The sequence below is a fragment of the Delphinapterus leucas genome, chromosome 9 (genome assembly GCF_059928025.1).
Source record: "Delphinapterus leucas isolate spDelLeu-1000000601 "Yukka" chromosome 9, BTC_Dleu_Yukka2, whole genome shotgun sequence".
NCBI classification, from domain to species: Eukaryota; Metazoa; Chordata; class Mammalia; order Artiodactyla; family Monodontidae; genus Delphinapterus; species Delphinapterus leucas.
Window position 1 is genome coordinate 59,136,787 of NC_143137.1, and position 15,714 is coordinate 59,152,500.

The 15,714-nt window shown below is 37.0% G+C and overlaps 2 protein-coding genes across 3 annotated transcripts in view; one reads left to right on the forward strand and one right to left on the reverse strand.

Moving 5' to 3' along the window:
- LOC111181261 (cytoplasmic dynein 1 intermediate chain 1) overlaps nucleotides 1-15,714 on the forward strand; it is a 146,745-nt gene that overhangs the window by 117,501 nt on the left and 13,530 nt on the right. Inside the window, exon 10 of one of the 2 annotated variants that reach the window (XM_022586503.2) lies at nucleotides 3,354-3,479. In XM_022586503.2, the coding sequence (XP_022442211.2) occupies nucleotides 3,354-3,479 (126 nt within the window). Of the gene's footprint in view, nucleotides 1-3,353; nucleotides 4,231-15,714 lie in introns of those variants that run through there. The other variant, XM_089917652.1, reaches the window with a different exon arrangement.
- The window catches only part of SLC25A13 (solute carrier family 25 member 13), a 244,604-nt gene continuing 229,194 nt past the window's right edge, over nucleotides 305-15,714 (reverse strand). The window contains exon 24 of the transcript XR_016394318.1: nucleotides 305-12,288. The gene's annotated coding sequence lies outside the window, so the exon portion shown is untranslated. The remainder of the gene's footprint in view (nucleotides 12,289-15,714) is intronic.

A 15,714-nucleotide genomic window follows, 5' to 3' on the forward strand; every position in this document is an offset into this window, starting at 1 on the left:
TTTCTCAAAATTATTGAGGTGCTAATTCAGGTAGCAGCGTTTTTGGTTGGGTTTTTTAAACGTGAATATTAAATGTCCTTCAGTTTAATACAACAAAATGGTCTCGTCGTCGTCTCTCCTGGTCTGTGATTCAGGGCAGCTCTCCATCAATAAGAATGGACAGGTAAGAAGAACAAGTGCTGAAAACTACATGTCAAGTGGAGAACGAGAGAGAGGTCTTTTGAAGTGTTCTGAGCAGGAAACAGCTCAGCCTTTTTAATTAGGAAGCCTACAGCTGGAGGATAGGAGGAGGAACAGGCTCCCCTAGTATTTTTTCTGGGAGGGGGCAGGGAAATATCCTTCAGGTGTTATTATTGAGTCATTGTATCTTGCAAGATTATATACACCTAAAACCACTGCCAAATAGTTGTCTTTTAAAAAATCTTTCCATTTACGTCTGTTTTTTCCTTTTGGCTACCAGAAGTGTATGACAAGGACAAGAGTTATGTAATGAAGCATCTTTGGAAATAAAGGGCATGAATACGTGCAGTGCCCATCATTTCAGATGTTGAAATGTTTATAACATTATTGCTTTTATAGAAAGGTGTTATTACTCTACGATGTGATGGTTTCCCAAAGTCTTTCATCACCATTGATTAAAATCATATTGTTTCTATCTGCTAGAATAAACTCAATTCACTCTAAACAACCAAAAACACATTTTCCAGATTGATTTAGGAGACCCAGTCAGAAATCAGATTTAGTAGAAGTGAGTTCAGGTGATACTCAACTATGATGTAATGGAGTGTTCTACCAACTCCATAGTAATTCCTCTGTAACTCTTCTCGTTTAGTTTTGTGTTTTAATCGGCTTTTTAGGTAAAACAAAATTAATATCTCAGCATTGCCAAACGTGTTTTCCCTTCCCTCGCTCTAGGTATCAAGAGACAGCCACATAAGTGTTTTATTGTTAACCATTTTAAAAAATGGTTACTTGGCATGCAGATCGTTTAGTTTTGCGGTGATCGTAGTTCTGCTTTCACAATAATAGTAGATACGTTGAGTCTGATTCAAATTCAGTAATGAACTGAACACTTTTTAAAACACTCATTTTTGCCTTCTATCAAGTTGAATACGATTTTTCAAATATTTGTCCGATTAGGAATTAGATTTGTTAAAAAAAAACAAACACCTGAAGTCTCAGTGTTTCTTTGTCCTTGTTCAAAATACTGTGCTTTTAAACCAAGTTATTCCGACTGCTCCTATGCAAGGATAGTTCATATTCACCTACTTCAGTGTCACCTCTACACAATGTAGTAAATTATGTATATACATCCTGTCTTTGCAATTAAAATGATTGAGTCCTTAAAAAAATATGAAAATATATACGAAACTGAGATACAAGAGTAAGAAAGCCAGAGACCATATATGGATTATTTTCATTGTAGATTCATCAACTTCTGAAAGCTCATTACTGGTCAGACTAATAAAATATATTTTTGTCATTTTCTTCATGCATTTGATAATTCTTTTAGCACATGTTATAGGCTGTGATAGCCTTTTTTTTTAACCACTTATAATATCTATGAAAAGAAGATATTTTTAAAGGGTTAAAATATTAATTGTTCCAGTTTGCTACTTTAGTTAATTCCAAATAAATAAAATTCTTTAAAATGTCTTAGGCATAATTTAAAATGTATCCAAAATATCACTTTCTTTTGAGTATTATATTTATATTAAGATTAAATACTTTTTATTCAAATTTTGAGATTGTTCACAGATAAAATCTGTTATTAACTAGCGTTAGAGAAAGTAGGATCCTGTATGATCTCTCTAAATTATGGAGTTAAAAGTTAACTCTGAAACTCTATAGCTGAATCGCAGATTTCTTTTCTGAGAAGCACACTAATAATAAAGTGCATTGACAGATTTATGGCCCAAACTAAATTCACATTGTTTTGGCCTTTAAAAAGTTTGGTTACAAATTGAGTCTCCAGCACTGCACAGCAGGTCCCTTTACTGTAGAAATGGTGTATTTAAAAAAAAAAATGAGCTGGGGACTTTTGACATTTTTGCTGTCAATTGACATACAGTGATTTAAGCAGGTAAAATAATTTTTATTGATTTCAAGATTAAGTTTAAACATAGCTTCTTACATATGATGGAGTTTTTATTGCTATTTTAAAGATAGGTATTGGGTCAATAATATCATATAAACAGATGGTTTCAATTCCCTGAATAGCAGAATGCCAGGGGAGCTAAGGCACAGTGTATGTGGTGTTTCCATCCTAATAGGACATGTTTATTAGACACAGGTCTTAAAACAGTGGCATAAGATGATGTTGGTGGCCCTCTTTTCACTATATTTTTTTTTCCTTTTTTGTTTTAACATTTACCTTTTTTCATTTTTAATGGGCTATTGTCATTTCCTATTCAACTTTCCTGTAGAAGGCTTGGAGATCTGGTCTATCAGTTATAAACTTCCAACCTTCACGATGAGTGTTTACACAACTGATGATGAAAAGAGGGGCAGACCCACTAAAATTCTTTTTCCAAATATTAAGGTTCTTGTAACAAATACTGCAGGTTCCATTTCAGCACCTCTGGTTCACTTTAATAATGATTAATATTGTAATTATCAACACTGTTAGATTTCAGGTGTTTAATAAAGGAGATGTAAGGCCTTTTCTACGAGTAAGTGCTACATTCTATCAGGATATCACCCTGAGGACATTTTCAGAGTTATGGAGAACTTCCTACACCTTGGTATTGCTAGGAGGAAGAAAAAAGGTGGCGGGGGTGGGGGGTGAGAAAAGAAAAAAGAAAGGAGAACTTGCAGTTTTGAAGTTTCTCACCTGCTTGCTTTTTCTTCTTCTGAGCATCCCCTCCCTGATGAGGTTTTGAGGGATCAATACATTTTTTTCCCCTGAAGACCCTTAATATGACTTTTTTTCCACCATATACCCCATTCCCCCTTTTAGAGTATCCTTAATCTTGGTAAATCCTGAAATCTCCCCCTCCATTGATCCATAAATTATGACCTGATCAAGAAGTATCACATTTAGCTGCTGTGTTTGTATGTTGTTTGTGCACCCTGCATAATCGGAAGAAATATTTATGTCACTCACTGCCCATTGACTGTGGAAAAAGACTCTCCCTCTTTTCCTTTTTTTGTGAAAGTGTCTCTTCTCTCTACCCTTTAATTCAGTGGAGCATATGATTTAAGAACAATGAATCCTTTTCACCCCTGCACAAGGGATATATAGTACTTAATGCACATGCAGGCAGTGGTGACTCATCGAGTTAAACGTATCGTTGTGAATTCGTATATTTAAGTGCATATTCAGAGATTCTTTGTCGTAACCCCTTTGGCAGGTTCCAACAGCAAGTGTGGCCATTGAGGGGGCATCCGCCCTAAACCGTGTTCGTTGGGCTCAAGGTGGCAAAGAAGTTGCCGTTGGGGACTCAGAAGGCCGTATTTGGATCTATGACGTCGGAGAGGTACATGTTATTTGGTTTGGGTGTTTTGATTTTGTTTTTGTTGTTCAGTTTTTTTGGTTTTGTTTCTGCTTGTATATCTGGTTTGAAGACCTAGTGAAATTATTGACAGCACCTTGTGGGCCCTGAGAGCCCTCTCGAGTGTGTTTGCAAATTTCCATTGACTTCAGTGGGAGTTTAGTGAGACTTCCTCAGGGCCTAATTTGGTCTTCCGTCTCCACGCACAGGACCGTGCGTTAGTTAGCGATCGGGCCTCTTTCAGAGTGCTGTAGAATTCCCAGCTATCCTGTGATGAAGCATGGCACTTCCCCCTAGTTTCATGAAAATGAAAAGTTTGCCAAATTCATCATGCGAACATTGAATTTGGAATTTGTTGTTTACTTTGAAAAGTCAAGCTTTAGTTGGTGTGTTCAATTAAAAGGTATATACTGTTACTCTTCAATTAAAAGTAGCCAGTTAAAAAAGCTGAGGTGAATCAGAACTTCGTATCGTTTTCATGATATTCAAAGTTATTATATGCAGTGTGTACTTCTCTGGTTTATCCTGTTATATGACATGTAAAGTCATTCTGAATATCATGGTACATATCAAAAGAAAAAACTACATCTTTTTTCTCATATAAATCTCCTTGAATATTCATACTATACTTAATGTTACATTATCAGTCAATTTTACAGAAGCATATCTGTTTGTTTTTACTCTATGAGAAAGTATTGACAAAAACCTTCATTTTGGTTAAAGAGTTCTTTTCTTAAAGACAAAGAAAATATTGAACTTTCAAGCAAAACAAGAGTGTTGTGTAAATTGTTTTCGTGTAATATGAATCTAACATTTGCATTCCGGGGGAAAATATACTGCATTTGTGTATATAATGTCCTAGACCTAGGGAGTGCTCTTTGAGTGCCTGGTGGATGGGCATAGCTGATCACAGTGAGAAGGGTTCTTTATGGTTTCATCAATGAGCTTTCTATAATTTTGGCAATCCTAGATGGTTTGCTCTACAATGGAACTTTTGATGATGCTATATGGTAGAGTTGGTTGTGTTGAAACAAGCTGGATGGTGTTTGTGTGTGTGTGTATGTATGTGTTTTAATTCGGCCAGAGACAGAAACTAAATGACTTCAGAGATGGGAGTCTTCTGTTTGGGGATGTACAACTCTAAGGAGAACAGCTAGAAGAATCTCTTGTTTTCACTGCATGCCGTCCATTTCATTAGACTCCCCCCCCCCCACCGCCCCCCCGCTGCCCCTCAACTACTCCTGATGTCATAAGCTGAGTCATTCTAACAGTGACAAAGACTCTGTTAATATTCATCCCCAGTGGTGAAGATGCACATGGTCCAGTGACTACTGACGTAGTTTGGAGTCTTTGAGAAAGAGAATACCCTCTGAGTTAAAAATATTGCCAATATTTTTAAAGCAATATTTTCTTCAATGAATATTTAAAATCAGTGCATCTTCATCAGTGCGTCTTCATCATCATAAAACCAAGCAACAAAAACACTTATTCTACATTGGTTCATTTATTTAAAAATTTAAAAGGTAGCAAAGAAGGAGAATATAAAGAAACAAAAGGTTTCTCTCCTCCTTTCCTTTGTTTAGAACAAGTACAATTGTAGGAGAGAAAATAGGTACGTGGAGACATGCTCAGAGACGAAATGGTAGAAAATAGATGAAATTTAAAAACCCTTTTCTCCACTTCCCTTGCTTATACATAACGTCCCTTAATTCTCTTAAGATTATATGCAACATTAATTGTTTTATCCAAGAGGGCGGAAAAGCAGAATAGTCTAACAATCTGGTTTATTTAAAGTAAGGCATTTTGAAAAATCTGTATGCTGACCACAAATAATTTGTGGTCATGTATTCGTATATATGTAATATACATTCACACACACCACCTCTAGGCAATAAGAAAATACAACATAACATATATACAGAATTTTCTGCAATAAAGTGATTTTAATAGCCATTGGACAACATTACTTGAATATGACTCATATTGGGGGAGTATGTATGATTTTGTAGAAGTTGCTTTGGCTGATATATGGCTGCTAAAACTTCTTCCTAGGTTGTTGTCATCATTTCTAAGTCGTAAAGTGTTGTCATACTCATATTTCTCCTATCGTACCAGCAGATCAGGCTGGTTTTCATTTTTGTATTATTGCCCTTACTTTTCTAAGGGACATTACGGACTATGGAAATGTCTGCATCTCTAGGCCAGTCTCACCTATTGTCTGGAGTCTAGACAGGCTATAGAAAAAAATCTCTGTGACATATAATAGGCCCCAAAATTTGTAGGGTTGTTTATCCCTACAAATTCACTACCAGGAAAAAAATAAACAACGGGGGGGGGGGGGATATACTCTTTTATTGAGAGTAGGTAACATTATAATCTTCGAGCCCTTTTCTGAACGACCGAAAATCAGGATAAGCTTATACGTTTGAACAGTTCTTTCTGTATTGTTTGATCCTAAAAAGTAACCTATAGCTCAGAAAAACTCAGACTTTACAAGATAATTTTGTTGTAAGTATAGTTTTTCTCATAAATATTTTTGTAAGGTATTTACAAATTTAAATGTATTTTGGGGGAGAAATAAAGGGGTCCTTTTCTGTTTCTCTTTGCTTGCCTCTATAGCCTGTTCTAAGTCTCTGAAGACCAACTCTCTAGAGGTTCCACATCCTAAAAGGAAAGTCAACTCCTCCAGCTGAGTTTAGCTGAAGCCCACTTCGGAGAGATGGTAGCTCATAGGCAAATGCTGCCATTACTGTAATTACTGTTGTCTCGTTCACTAAACCTAGACCTGACAGAGCACAGCTGTCCTTAGAAGAGAAGGGCACCCCCTAAACAGGGCTTCCCAGCCTTCCTAATCACCTACGCTGCAGAAAGCCAGGTGGAGCGCCTTCACGGCAACCTGGCCCATTTAGAATTTGAGGTCAAATCCAACGCTGGTGCACGACTGACGAGAGGGAAGGGGTTTAAGCAGGAAGTGGTTTTAAAAGGAAAAAAATACAGAGAAAGAAAAAATATGTCACTGAGGATCAGATTGCCAGGAGACAGTGCTACCATTATCTATATCCAAAATTAGTCCTCCAGGCCCCATTAAAACAGAGCCCATCACCAGGGTCACGCTGGCCTTTGGATAGAAAACCTTGCTTTGTGGAACCCTCTAGGAAGAAGGTGGAACACTTTTAGATAAGCCTTACAATACAACCTGTATAAGGAAGTAAATGGTAGTTTTTAGAGGACACTTTGTTGCTCCATTTTCCTTGGGACCTCAGTACATAGAACTGGTGTCTGTCTACCGGAGGACATCTCACATTCATTCTCCCATGGTTTACTTGACTGAGACCTCTGTTAGGCTGAGGAGAACGGAGGAGGGGGCAGCAGGCTATCTTTCGTAGGGTCCTGTTTCAGAGTGAGGCTGGCTTCATGGTTGTCCCACCTGTGCCGTCTTGCAGGGCCCCGTGCAGAGGAGCCCTGAGCTTGGTTTAATGCTCTGTTGTCATTGTCTTCCAATTGTTAAGACATTTTTCAACAAGGTGCTCCATGTTTCCAGTTTGCACTGGGCCCCTCAAATTCTGTATTCCCTCCTGTCCACAAGAGTATTGCTTTCAATACCACTCACAATGCAGATCAGAAATTAAAAATTTTGGCCTTGACCTAGACAATTAGGAAGAAGGAGAAATCTTTATAGAGATATGGTTAAATGTAGTGCATGCCATATGATATTATTATTACCTATTCCTTAAGACTATTCAAAAGTGTTGGATGAGAATAGCAATGACATTATATTCTAAATATCATATTTGGATATTTGGTGGATATTCTAATTTACCTCCCCACAACCCTCTTTCGATCACATCATAATTTTAACTGAAAGTATAATAGAGTTTTGGGAAAGATCTCTATGATGCCTACTTTAGGTGGAGTCGAGAGGGGCAGCCTTTCTCTGTCCACCTCGGTGTCAGGAACCTCCTGATAGAGGTTCTGTGACTCCTGTGACTGCCAATGGAGAGAGCTCCATTCAAGTCCAGGTAGACGTGCCTTCCTGTGAGACCTCACACTCAGCCAGAAGGGCGCTGCAGAAAGGGACTCTGGTGTCACAGTCGTTAACAATCGTCTGCCTCATCTCCTGTCCCAGCCGAGGCTGCAGCTGCTGCAGGGAGTCCCAGCACAGTGCGCCCACGATCATGCCCTCCTCTCTTATGTACAGTTGTCCTCCATGACTTTTAAGATGATGGTAGAGAGCAGTGGCTCGAATCCAGATTTACTGATGCAATTTATTATGAACTTCTGAAGGGGTAAACAGAGGATTGTGTATGAGCTCACTGAAATCACCAGATTGAGTCTGTCCATCCTTTTTTTTTCTTTCTTTCTGGTACATTTAAATAGCAAAGGCATGAGTAATATCTCAAGGTCTACGACTAAAGAGGTAAAATATAAAACAAGTGTTTTCAGGTAGGCCACATGATGCTTTGTTTATATAGCATACATTTTTGGTTGTTTGATTTGAGCATTGTATCTGGAAAATATACTGTACACGTTTATTTTCACAGATAGGGGTCTGTTTTCTTTGCAGAGCAGGTGCTTAACTGCCATTAGCGTAAATGGAAGTTATGTGAATTCAGTGAAAGACAGAGAAGACCCCTTTTATTATTTGGCTATAATTTTAATTCTATTCATGCATCTTAAAAGTTACTTAAATAGACAGTGGTTGCATGCACCATTTAAATTTTCTAAGATCTAAACTTGAAAATGAGCCTAGCTCTTGAATAAGTTTCCAGGATTTTGCTCCCCAAACTGTGGGATGCAATCTGTTTGTTTTGGAGCTGTATGATCCCATTAAATTAATTGAAAGATGGGTAAGATAACTCAGAAATTAACTACAAATATAACCTGAAAAGGTTGAGTGTATTCTTCTTCAGAATACACTCACAGAGACCTGTTCATCATTGTTGGATTTTTAAAAATGATGTGTGAACACACATATTCTTAAGAATTAAAAATAAAAATTACTCACTGCTGTGGCTCTTTACCGAATAGCGAGCTTTTCTATATATATATACATACGGAGCTGATTTTACCAGCACATGGGCCAGTGAGTATAGAATTATTCACGTGTCCTGATGATTGATAGTCAGCCTAGCTACCTGTCTTTCTTGCAGATGTGTTTTATAGAAAGCCCGTTGCCATTTTTAATGCTTCATTGCTGTCACACAGATGCAGCTGTCATAAATATCCCCTAACAACTATGTTTGCTGCTTATCTGAATTAGTTAGAATGCTGTTTGCAGCACCAGTTGTGAAAGAAGCAGTTTATCTTCCGCCTCCTATTATTTCTTTTTCCATTAACCTCTTCTAGAGAAGACTGTTTTCAGCTGTGATGAATACTCGTAAGTTTCAAATCCCTGATTGTTTTTACAGTAGTCAAATGATAAAATTCCAAAATCATTTCAGCCTAAAGTAGAATCTGAAAAATAAAACGGCAACTTAAAAACTAATTTGGGAGATGAATAAATCTTATCGGCCCAGCTTTATTTGCTTGGTATCCCATTCACTAATTACCTAAGGAAATGTGTATTAATCTTTAAAGTTTAACCCTGAGCTTTGGCAACATTTCATATAGCTTGTTTGATATGACTCTTTGGGGCCAAAAGAATGGCAGTCATTTTATTACAAATTTTAATAAATACAGTAAATTTGACATTTGTCAATGTGTTAAAAAGGCCTTGAAAATTTTTTAGAAAGGAAAAAGGCAGGAGAATACGAGAGATCAAATGCAACTGCTAAAACCGTAAGCATGAATTTAAATGTTCATTTTTTAAAAAGATTTATTTATTTAATTTATTTTTGGCTGCATCAGATCTTAGTTGCTAAATGTTCATTTGAATATATTTTAAAGCTGAAATTAAAAATTAGAATGAAAAGTTTACTTGGATTCCCAATAGGAAGAATGACCTATGCAATATACTTTAGAATGATGGTCAAGGTATATAATAATGTAAGAGGACTATTAAAATGTGCCTCAAACCATTCTCATAGCCAGCTAGAATAAGAATAAAAGCAAAGAGATTCCATGAGCCATTTTCCTTGCAGCTTAAATAGCAGTTCTACGTAGGAGCACCTGATAAACTGGAAGTACTGGGAGTCAAAAAGGGTTTGAGCAAAACACAAAATAAATAACAATACACGTATGGTTTTTAAGTCGATTACACTGAGGCAATAATTGTTTGTTTTGTGGAACGATTTCATGTTTTCCAGTAGGACAGTGCCTACATCAGTTTTCCACAGGAATTTGTGCTCTAAATAATCCCCCTCCGTGGGGAAGGGGGGAATGCAGAACACAAAATAAGTTAAACTGAAATTTGGGGGTTGATTCAAATAAGAGTTCCTTAATGAAAGAGAACTGCACTGGAAATCAGTCGATTTAATTATTGTGCTCTATGAAAGCCATTATCCCCTGCTGATGACCAGCCTGATAGCATAGCTAAGCTCTGGGAGCCTCCAGAAGAGAAGGGCAGAGCTAGGCTCAGCTTACCAGAGTCCAGTTATAATCGCCCAAAACACTTGTGTTTCTCATTAAATGAGTGTGGCCATAAGTTGCTAGGACTCTTGAAGGTCTTTTAAGTAGTAGCGTATTCTTCAGTAGATAAACAATATTTTTATCTTTTGCTGATACTAAACACTTCTTTTGGTTTTTCCCTCCATTGCAAAGACTCTGGCATAAACTATTCTGTGATGCCAAAATCCAGATAAAAACTGAAAATCCAGATGCTTGGTTCTGCCAGTAATATCTAGATATTTGATGACATCGAAGCAAAACATTTGGGATTTTTCAACTGGACTTTTCAGTTTTTAACCTGAATTTTTATTATCATAGCCACAAACCTGTGCAGTTAAGTCAAAAGCACAAAGGCATATATTTGCATGGGCAGATTTGGGGTGCTAATAAATATAATTATATAAAATAAGCTACTTTGAAACAATATATTCATTTCCATGTCATAATAAATTATATTTGAAATAAAATAATCTGATTAAAATAGACGATTATAATTTTAGTATTAACTTGATTTCTTCTAGGAAAAGTATTGTAAAAAGAAAAGTGCTATTCCAATTAATGTTATAATTATCTTATAGTGAATGTAGTCACAGTGGCTTTTATTTTGATAATTACATATGTAAAAGACCATGATTAAACTATTATATAAATAGTGTGCTTATTCAGGTAGCATTAGTGTATAAAAATGGATTTAAATATATTTTCAAGCCACTTTTTTTCTGAATTGATAATACTTAATGACTTTTATATATTATAGAGTAGTTGATTAATTGAAAACACTAATATCTAATTTTATAAAAACCAAATTAATGTGTGCAGAGTAATCTGCAATGTTCAATGAAATTAATATATTACCATTTTGGTGATAAATGGTCTTTGAATATAAACCTTCTGAAACAAGTATCAGTTTGTATAATTAATCATCTTTATGATTCTTCTGTGGTTTCAAACTGTCGTCTTCAACAGCAGTTTGGATTTTGAAGCAGTCATTAATTATAGTGTTAATTTTTTTTTATGTCTAACAAATTGTGTTTAGTTGTAGAATTTCAAAACTGCTAAATTTTATCTTGAAAAATTACTGCTTAGAACGGTAGCCTCAAATCAGAGCTTAGACCAGCCCGAGCATGAAGCTGCTTCAATCATATGTGAGTCTAGATTAACACTGGCCTGTATAGAAATGAAGTTATTTGTTTCTTCTGCGAGTATGTGTGTTACTATTGGTATATCTAAAATAGAATATGAAATCAAACATCTGCCTATACATGTTGATGTATAAATATTTATATGCCATATAGGCTGGACTTGCAAAGGGAGGAAGTGAATGAATCATTCTATTCTACTTTCAAGGAAGGTCTGCATGAATTTTTGAGAATGTCAGCTATCAGAACATCTTTTCCATTTTAAAACATGAATTATTTATCAATCATTTAGGGAATGTCAGAGCTTAACATTGTAGAAGAAAGTTTGCACTCTTACTTTCTAGGCTGGCCGATAAAGCTGATCAGTGGCCCATTCCCCGAGATCTTTGTCCTCATGGCCAGCCAGTACTTTCTCAACACTTAGACAGGATCTTCTATTTTTATTTGTCTTGGCATTAAAGACCCTTAGCAAAAAACTGAACATCTTCTAGTATCCTAAGAACTAGGCACCCTTTGACTTAGGGGAAACAATCAGTCTGGCAGCGCTCCTTGGGCTTATCACATTCCTCAGTAGCGTTTTTCTGATCTTTAGAGTGCCACATCCACAGAAACATAGGTACTTGCCAGTTGTCTATCTGAACAGGATAACCTGGCCTAGCACAGTGCCTGGCACATAACAGGCACTCAGTAAATAATTCGGTGAATGAATGTTTCACATGTGAAAGTTGAAGGTTAAGGAAAAGCTTAATGGTGTGAAGCGTTCAGAGGGCAGCCTCCACATTGGCTATAGATGAATGGACAGGAAAAATCCTTTAACTATATTTGCATGGTAAAAGATACATAGAAAATATATTTAGAAAAGAGTGCTTGTCCTTCCTCTCCAGTCTCTATCCCAGTCACTCTCCCCTCCTTTGCTTTTACCGTTTTTTTGTGTGGCTCCGGATGTGCAGGCTCAGCGGCCATGGCTCATGGGCGCAGCCGCTCCGCGGCATGTGGGATCCTCCTGGACCGGGGTACGAACCCACGTCCCCTGCATCGGCAGGCGGACTCTCAACCACTGCGCCACCAAGGAAGCCCCTCCGTTGCTTTTAAGAGTGAGCAGTTGGTCACTAGAGGTAACAAAAGAGGAACAGTTTATTCAAATAGTCGTCAAACCACTGGAAAAATGCTTCTTTTTCATTTTGCTTTTTTTGGACACTATAGATATGGTAAATCATGAACTACATTATAAAAATACCTCTTTTATGCCCAAACATTCAGTAGGAGGGAATGACATTTCTTTTATTACCTTGGTAAATGTTTTTAAGATGTTTAGCAATAAGCCTTCTTTTTGTCAAAACTGCTTAGATGCAGTGGTTGCTAGAAATTTACTAGAAAACCTATAGTTAATATCAGAAAGAGAAAGGATATATGTTTAGTCAGCTGGTATGAGAGATCAGTTTGAGTAGCATATGCTTTTTCATTTCCCTGTCAGTTTCTTCATCTTTTGTGTTATGGACAAAGAATGGTAGTGAAGTTTAAAAAGTTTATTTTCCATTGTTGCCCATCAGCCAAAGTTTTTAGCAATTTTTTCCATCTTTTGGACAGAGAAATAGATTGTTCTAAATAATAGAAAAATAATGCTGAAGACATTTCTAAAGAAAAGAGAGTGACAAGATTTTAAAACAGATGTGAACAAGGTCATCTTTAAGCCATAGTGAATTAACTCTTTTTCAGCTGCGTGGGTTTTTCCCCCCTCAGGTAAAAACTTCAGAATTTTGTCATGCTTCCCATGATGCTAAATTTTAACATGAAGAATAGTTCTAAATGTTCACTTTTTAAGAATAATGTTTAAAATTATTTCCTTCAGTGTTTGCTGGCTTATTGAAATTGATATAGACTCGTATTTGTTACTGTTTACTTTTGACTTTTATGTCCTAACTTAATTTTTTTCCTTAATTGGGTGGTAATGGATTTTTTAAAAGTATTGTTCTAACAAACATGCTATAAAAGTCAAGCACTCATTTAAAGATACTAGGAAGAGAACTTTAGCAGAAAGATCTCAAGCTTCATGGGTGGATAGAGGGTTCCCTTAGATGGGATTTTTAGAAAAAAGAAATTCTTTCTTAACCAAAAAATAATCAGATATCACCAGACTACCATAGGTAGTCTGATTTAGCATGATGCTAAATTTCACAGAAATTTTGACCTACTGACTGGTAACAGCAGATGCTGCTACAGAATGGAGACTAATGTAACTTCTACTTTCTGGACTTCTCTGAATACTAAGTTACCACACAGTATATCTTTTCGTGGTGGAGCACTGTAGTATACTTATGCGCTCTGTATACTGCATTCTGGCTTGGAATTTTGGTTCGTGGTTTCATCCATTGTTACCAGTGATGCTAGACTCTCCCAAGAGTTAAATACAGTGGAGCTTGGTCTCGTTCTGTTCTGGCGGCTGTTTCATTGCTTACGACCTCCCGCTTTGCTTCCCTCTGTGTGTGTGGCAAAGGGAAGTGTCCTAAAAAATATAGGCTTCCTCTGAACACAAATGTGTGTTTGTACACCGGTAAGTTCGCAATCTCCTGAATTGGGGTGCCACTAACAGTTGTACTTTTTAAAAAGCTTTTAGAGCTTAGAAGGGTTTAGCAGTTGTTCTGTGGAAACCCATGTTCACGTCCACGGTTTCTTTAAATGCATTAGCAACAAGAACAACAAAATCAGTGTGCATTAAAGTGAAAAGGTAACTCGTAAGATACCGTTTTAAAGAAAACTTTCGTTTTTAGGTTAATCCAGGAGCTGAATTGTGTATCTCTCTGGAATCCATGGTTAACGTAATTGTCTCAGACTTTTTTTTTTTTTAATGACTCCATTTAATTGAAAGATTACAAAGATGCTGCCGAACCACACATCCTGGAATATTCATCCTGAAACCTGGAGTCCTACTCATTTTAATTTGCTTGGTTTCTCAGATACGTTAAGCGTGGCATGCTGAAATTACAGAATGCCTTTCTGTCTTAATTATCCAAGATATTTTTAAAAAGTAACCTGCTTTTATACTAGGCAGTGCCTGAGACAGATACTTTTAACATAAAAAATACAGCGTTGGGCTGGTAGGAGTTACTGCAGATACCGCAGCTATTTAAAATCAGCTGCTAGGTACTATAAACCCTTTAAAATTACTAACAAATGAGGGAGGCTTGACTGAGGACTGTTTAGAATGGTTAGCCATGTGCTTATAAAAAGGGACACATGCATGGTATTTGTGTGCTTAACCCTGGTTATAAAAAGTCATTTGATTTTTATAACAGCATGTTCAGTGGTTACAAGGCCTTAGAACTTGAGCTAAAAATGTAGACTCCCACCATAGAAAGTGCCATGAAAAGGAAATAGCTTGGGCTTCCCTGGTGGTGCAGTGGTTAAGAATCCCCCTGCCAATGCAGGGGACACGGGTCTGAGCCCTGGTCCGGGAAGATCCCACATGCTGCGGATCAACTAAGCCTGTGCACCACAACTACTGAGCCTGAGCTCTAGAGCTCACGAGCCACAACTGCTGAGCCCACGTGCCACAATTACTGAAGCCCGTGCACCTACACTCCACAACAAGAGAAGCCACCGCAATGAGAAGCCTGTGCACCACGACACAGTGTAGCCCCTGCTGGCTGCAACTAGAGAAAGCCCGTGCATAGCAATGAAGACCCAATGCAGCCAAAAATAAATAAGTAAATAAATAAATTTATACAAAAAATTTTTTTAAAAAATAGCTTGACAAAGCTGTATTGGTCATATTTGAAGAATGAAAAAGATGCATGTGTATATTTACAAGGAATAATTATACTTGGAAAATTCCAATTATACTTGGAATTTGATTTTTAAATTAACAAAACGTCCTGACAGGATTTTTCTTGTGATCTGAAAGAACCCTTTCCCCACACCCAGTTCGTGAAACTCAGTCATACATTTAATAATAGCTATCTAGGAAATGATGTGTATGGGTTTTTAAGAAAGCAAATATGATCAAACCTAAGGTGTACTTCTAAAAAATGCAGTGCTCTATGTAGGTGAAAATAAGAAAATGGAAGAAAGAAAATAGGTAAGGAAGCAAAAAAAGAAAAAAAAATTGGAGGAGAGGGAATTAACACTAAGAGGGAAAAACATAGGGTGAACAACATCATTTATCTGGGGTTTATAATGTGCCAAACACTGAGCTTAAAGCCTTTTATATTTGGGGGGAGATCTTGTTTAATATTCACAATGGTCCTAGGAGTTAGTGAAAAAATTCCTTTTTCTCACAAATGAAGTGAAGATGTTAAAACATACATTTCCTAAGGACACCCAGGAAATTATTGGCAGAGCTGTGAAAGAAACCATATCATCTGGGTGCTGTCGAAGGTGGAAAAAAGTCAACCCTGGCTCCATTCTCAAAATCTAGTTATCGTGCAATCTGTGCCTCCCTTTAGGTACACAAGAAGCCTAGGAAGCCCAGGCAGGACACCCAGTGGTTAGCCTAATTAGTTATTTGGGCATGGGGTAGGGCAGGATCTAAGGGCATC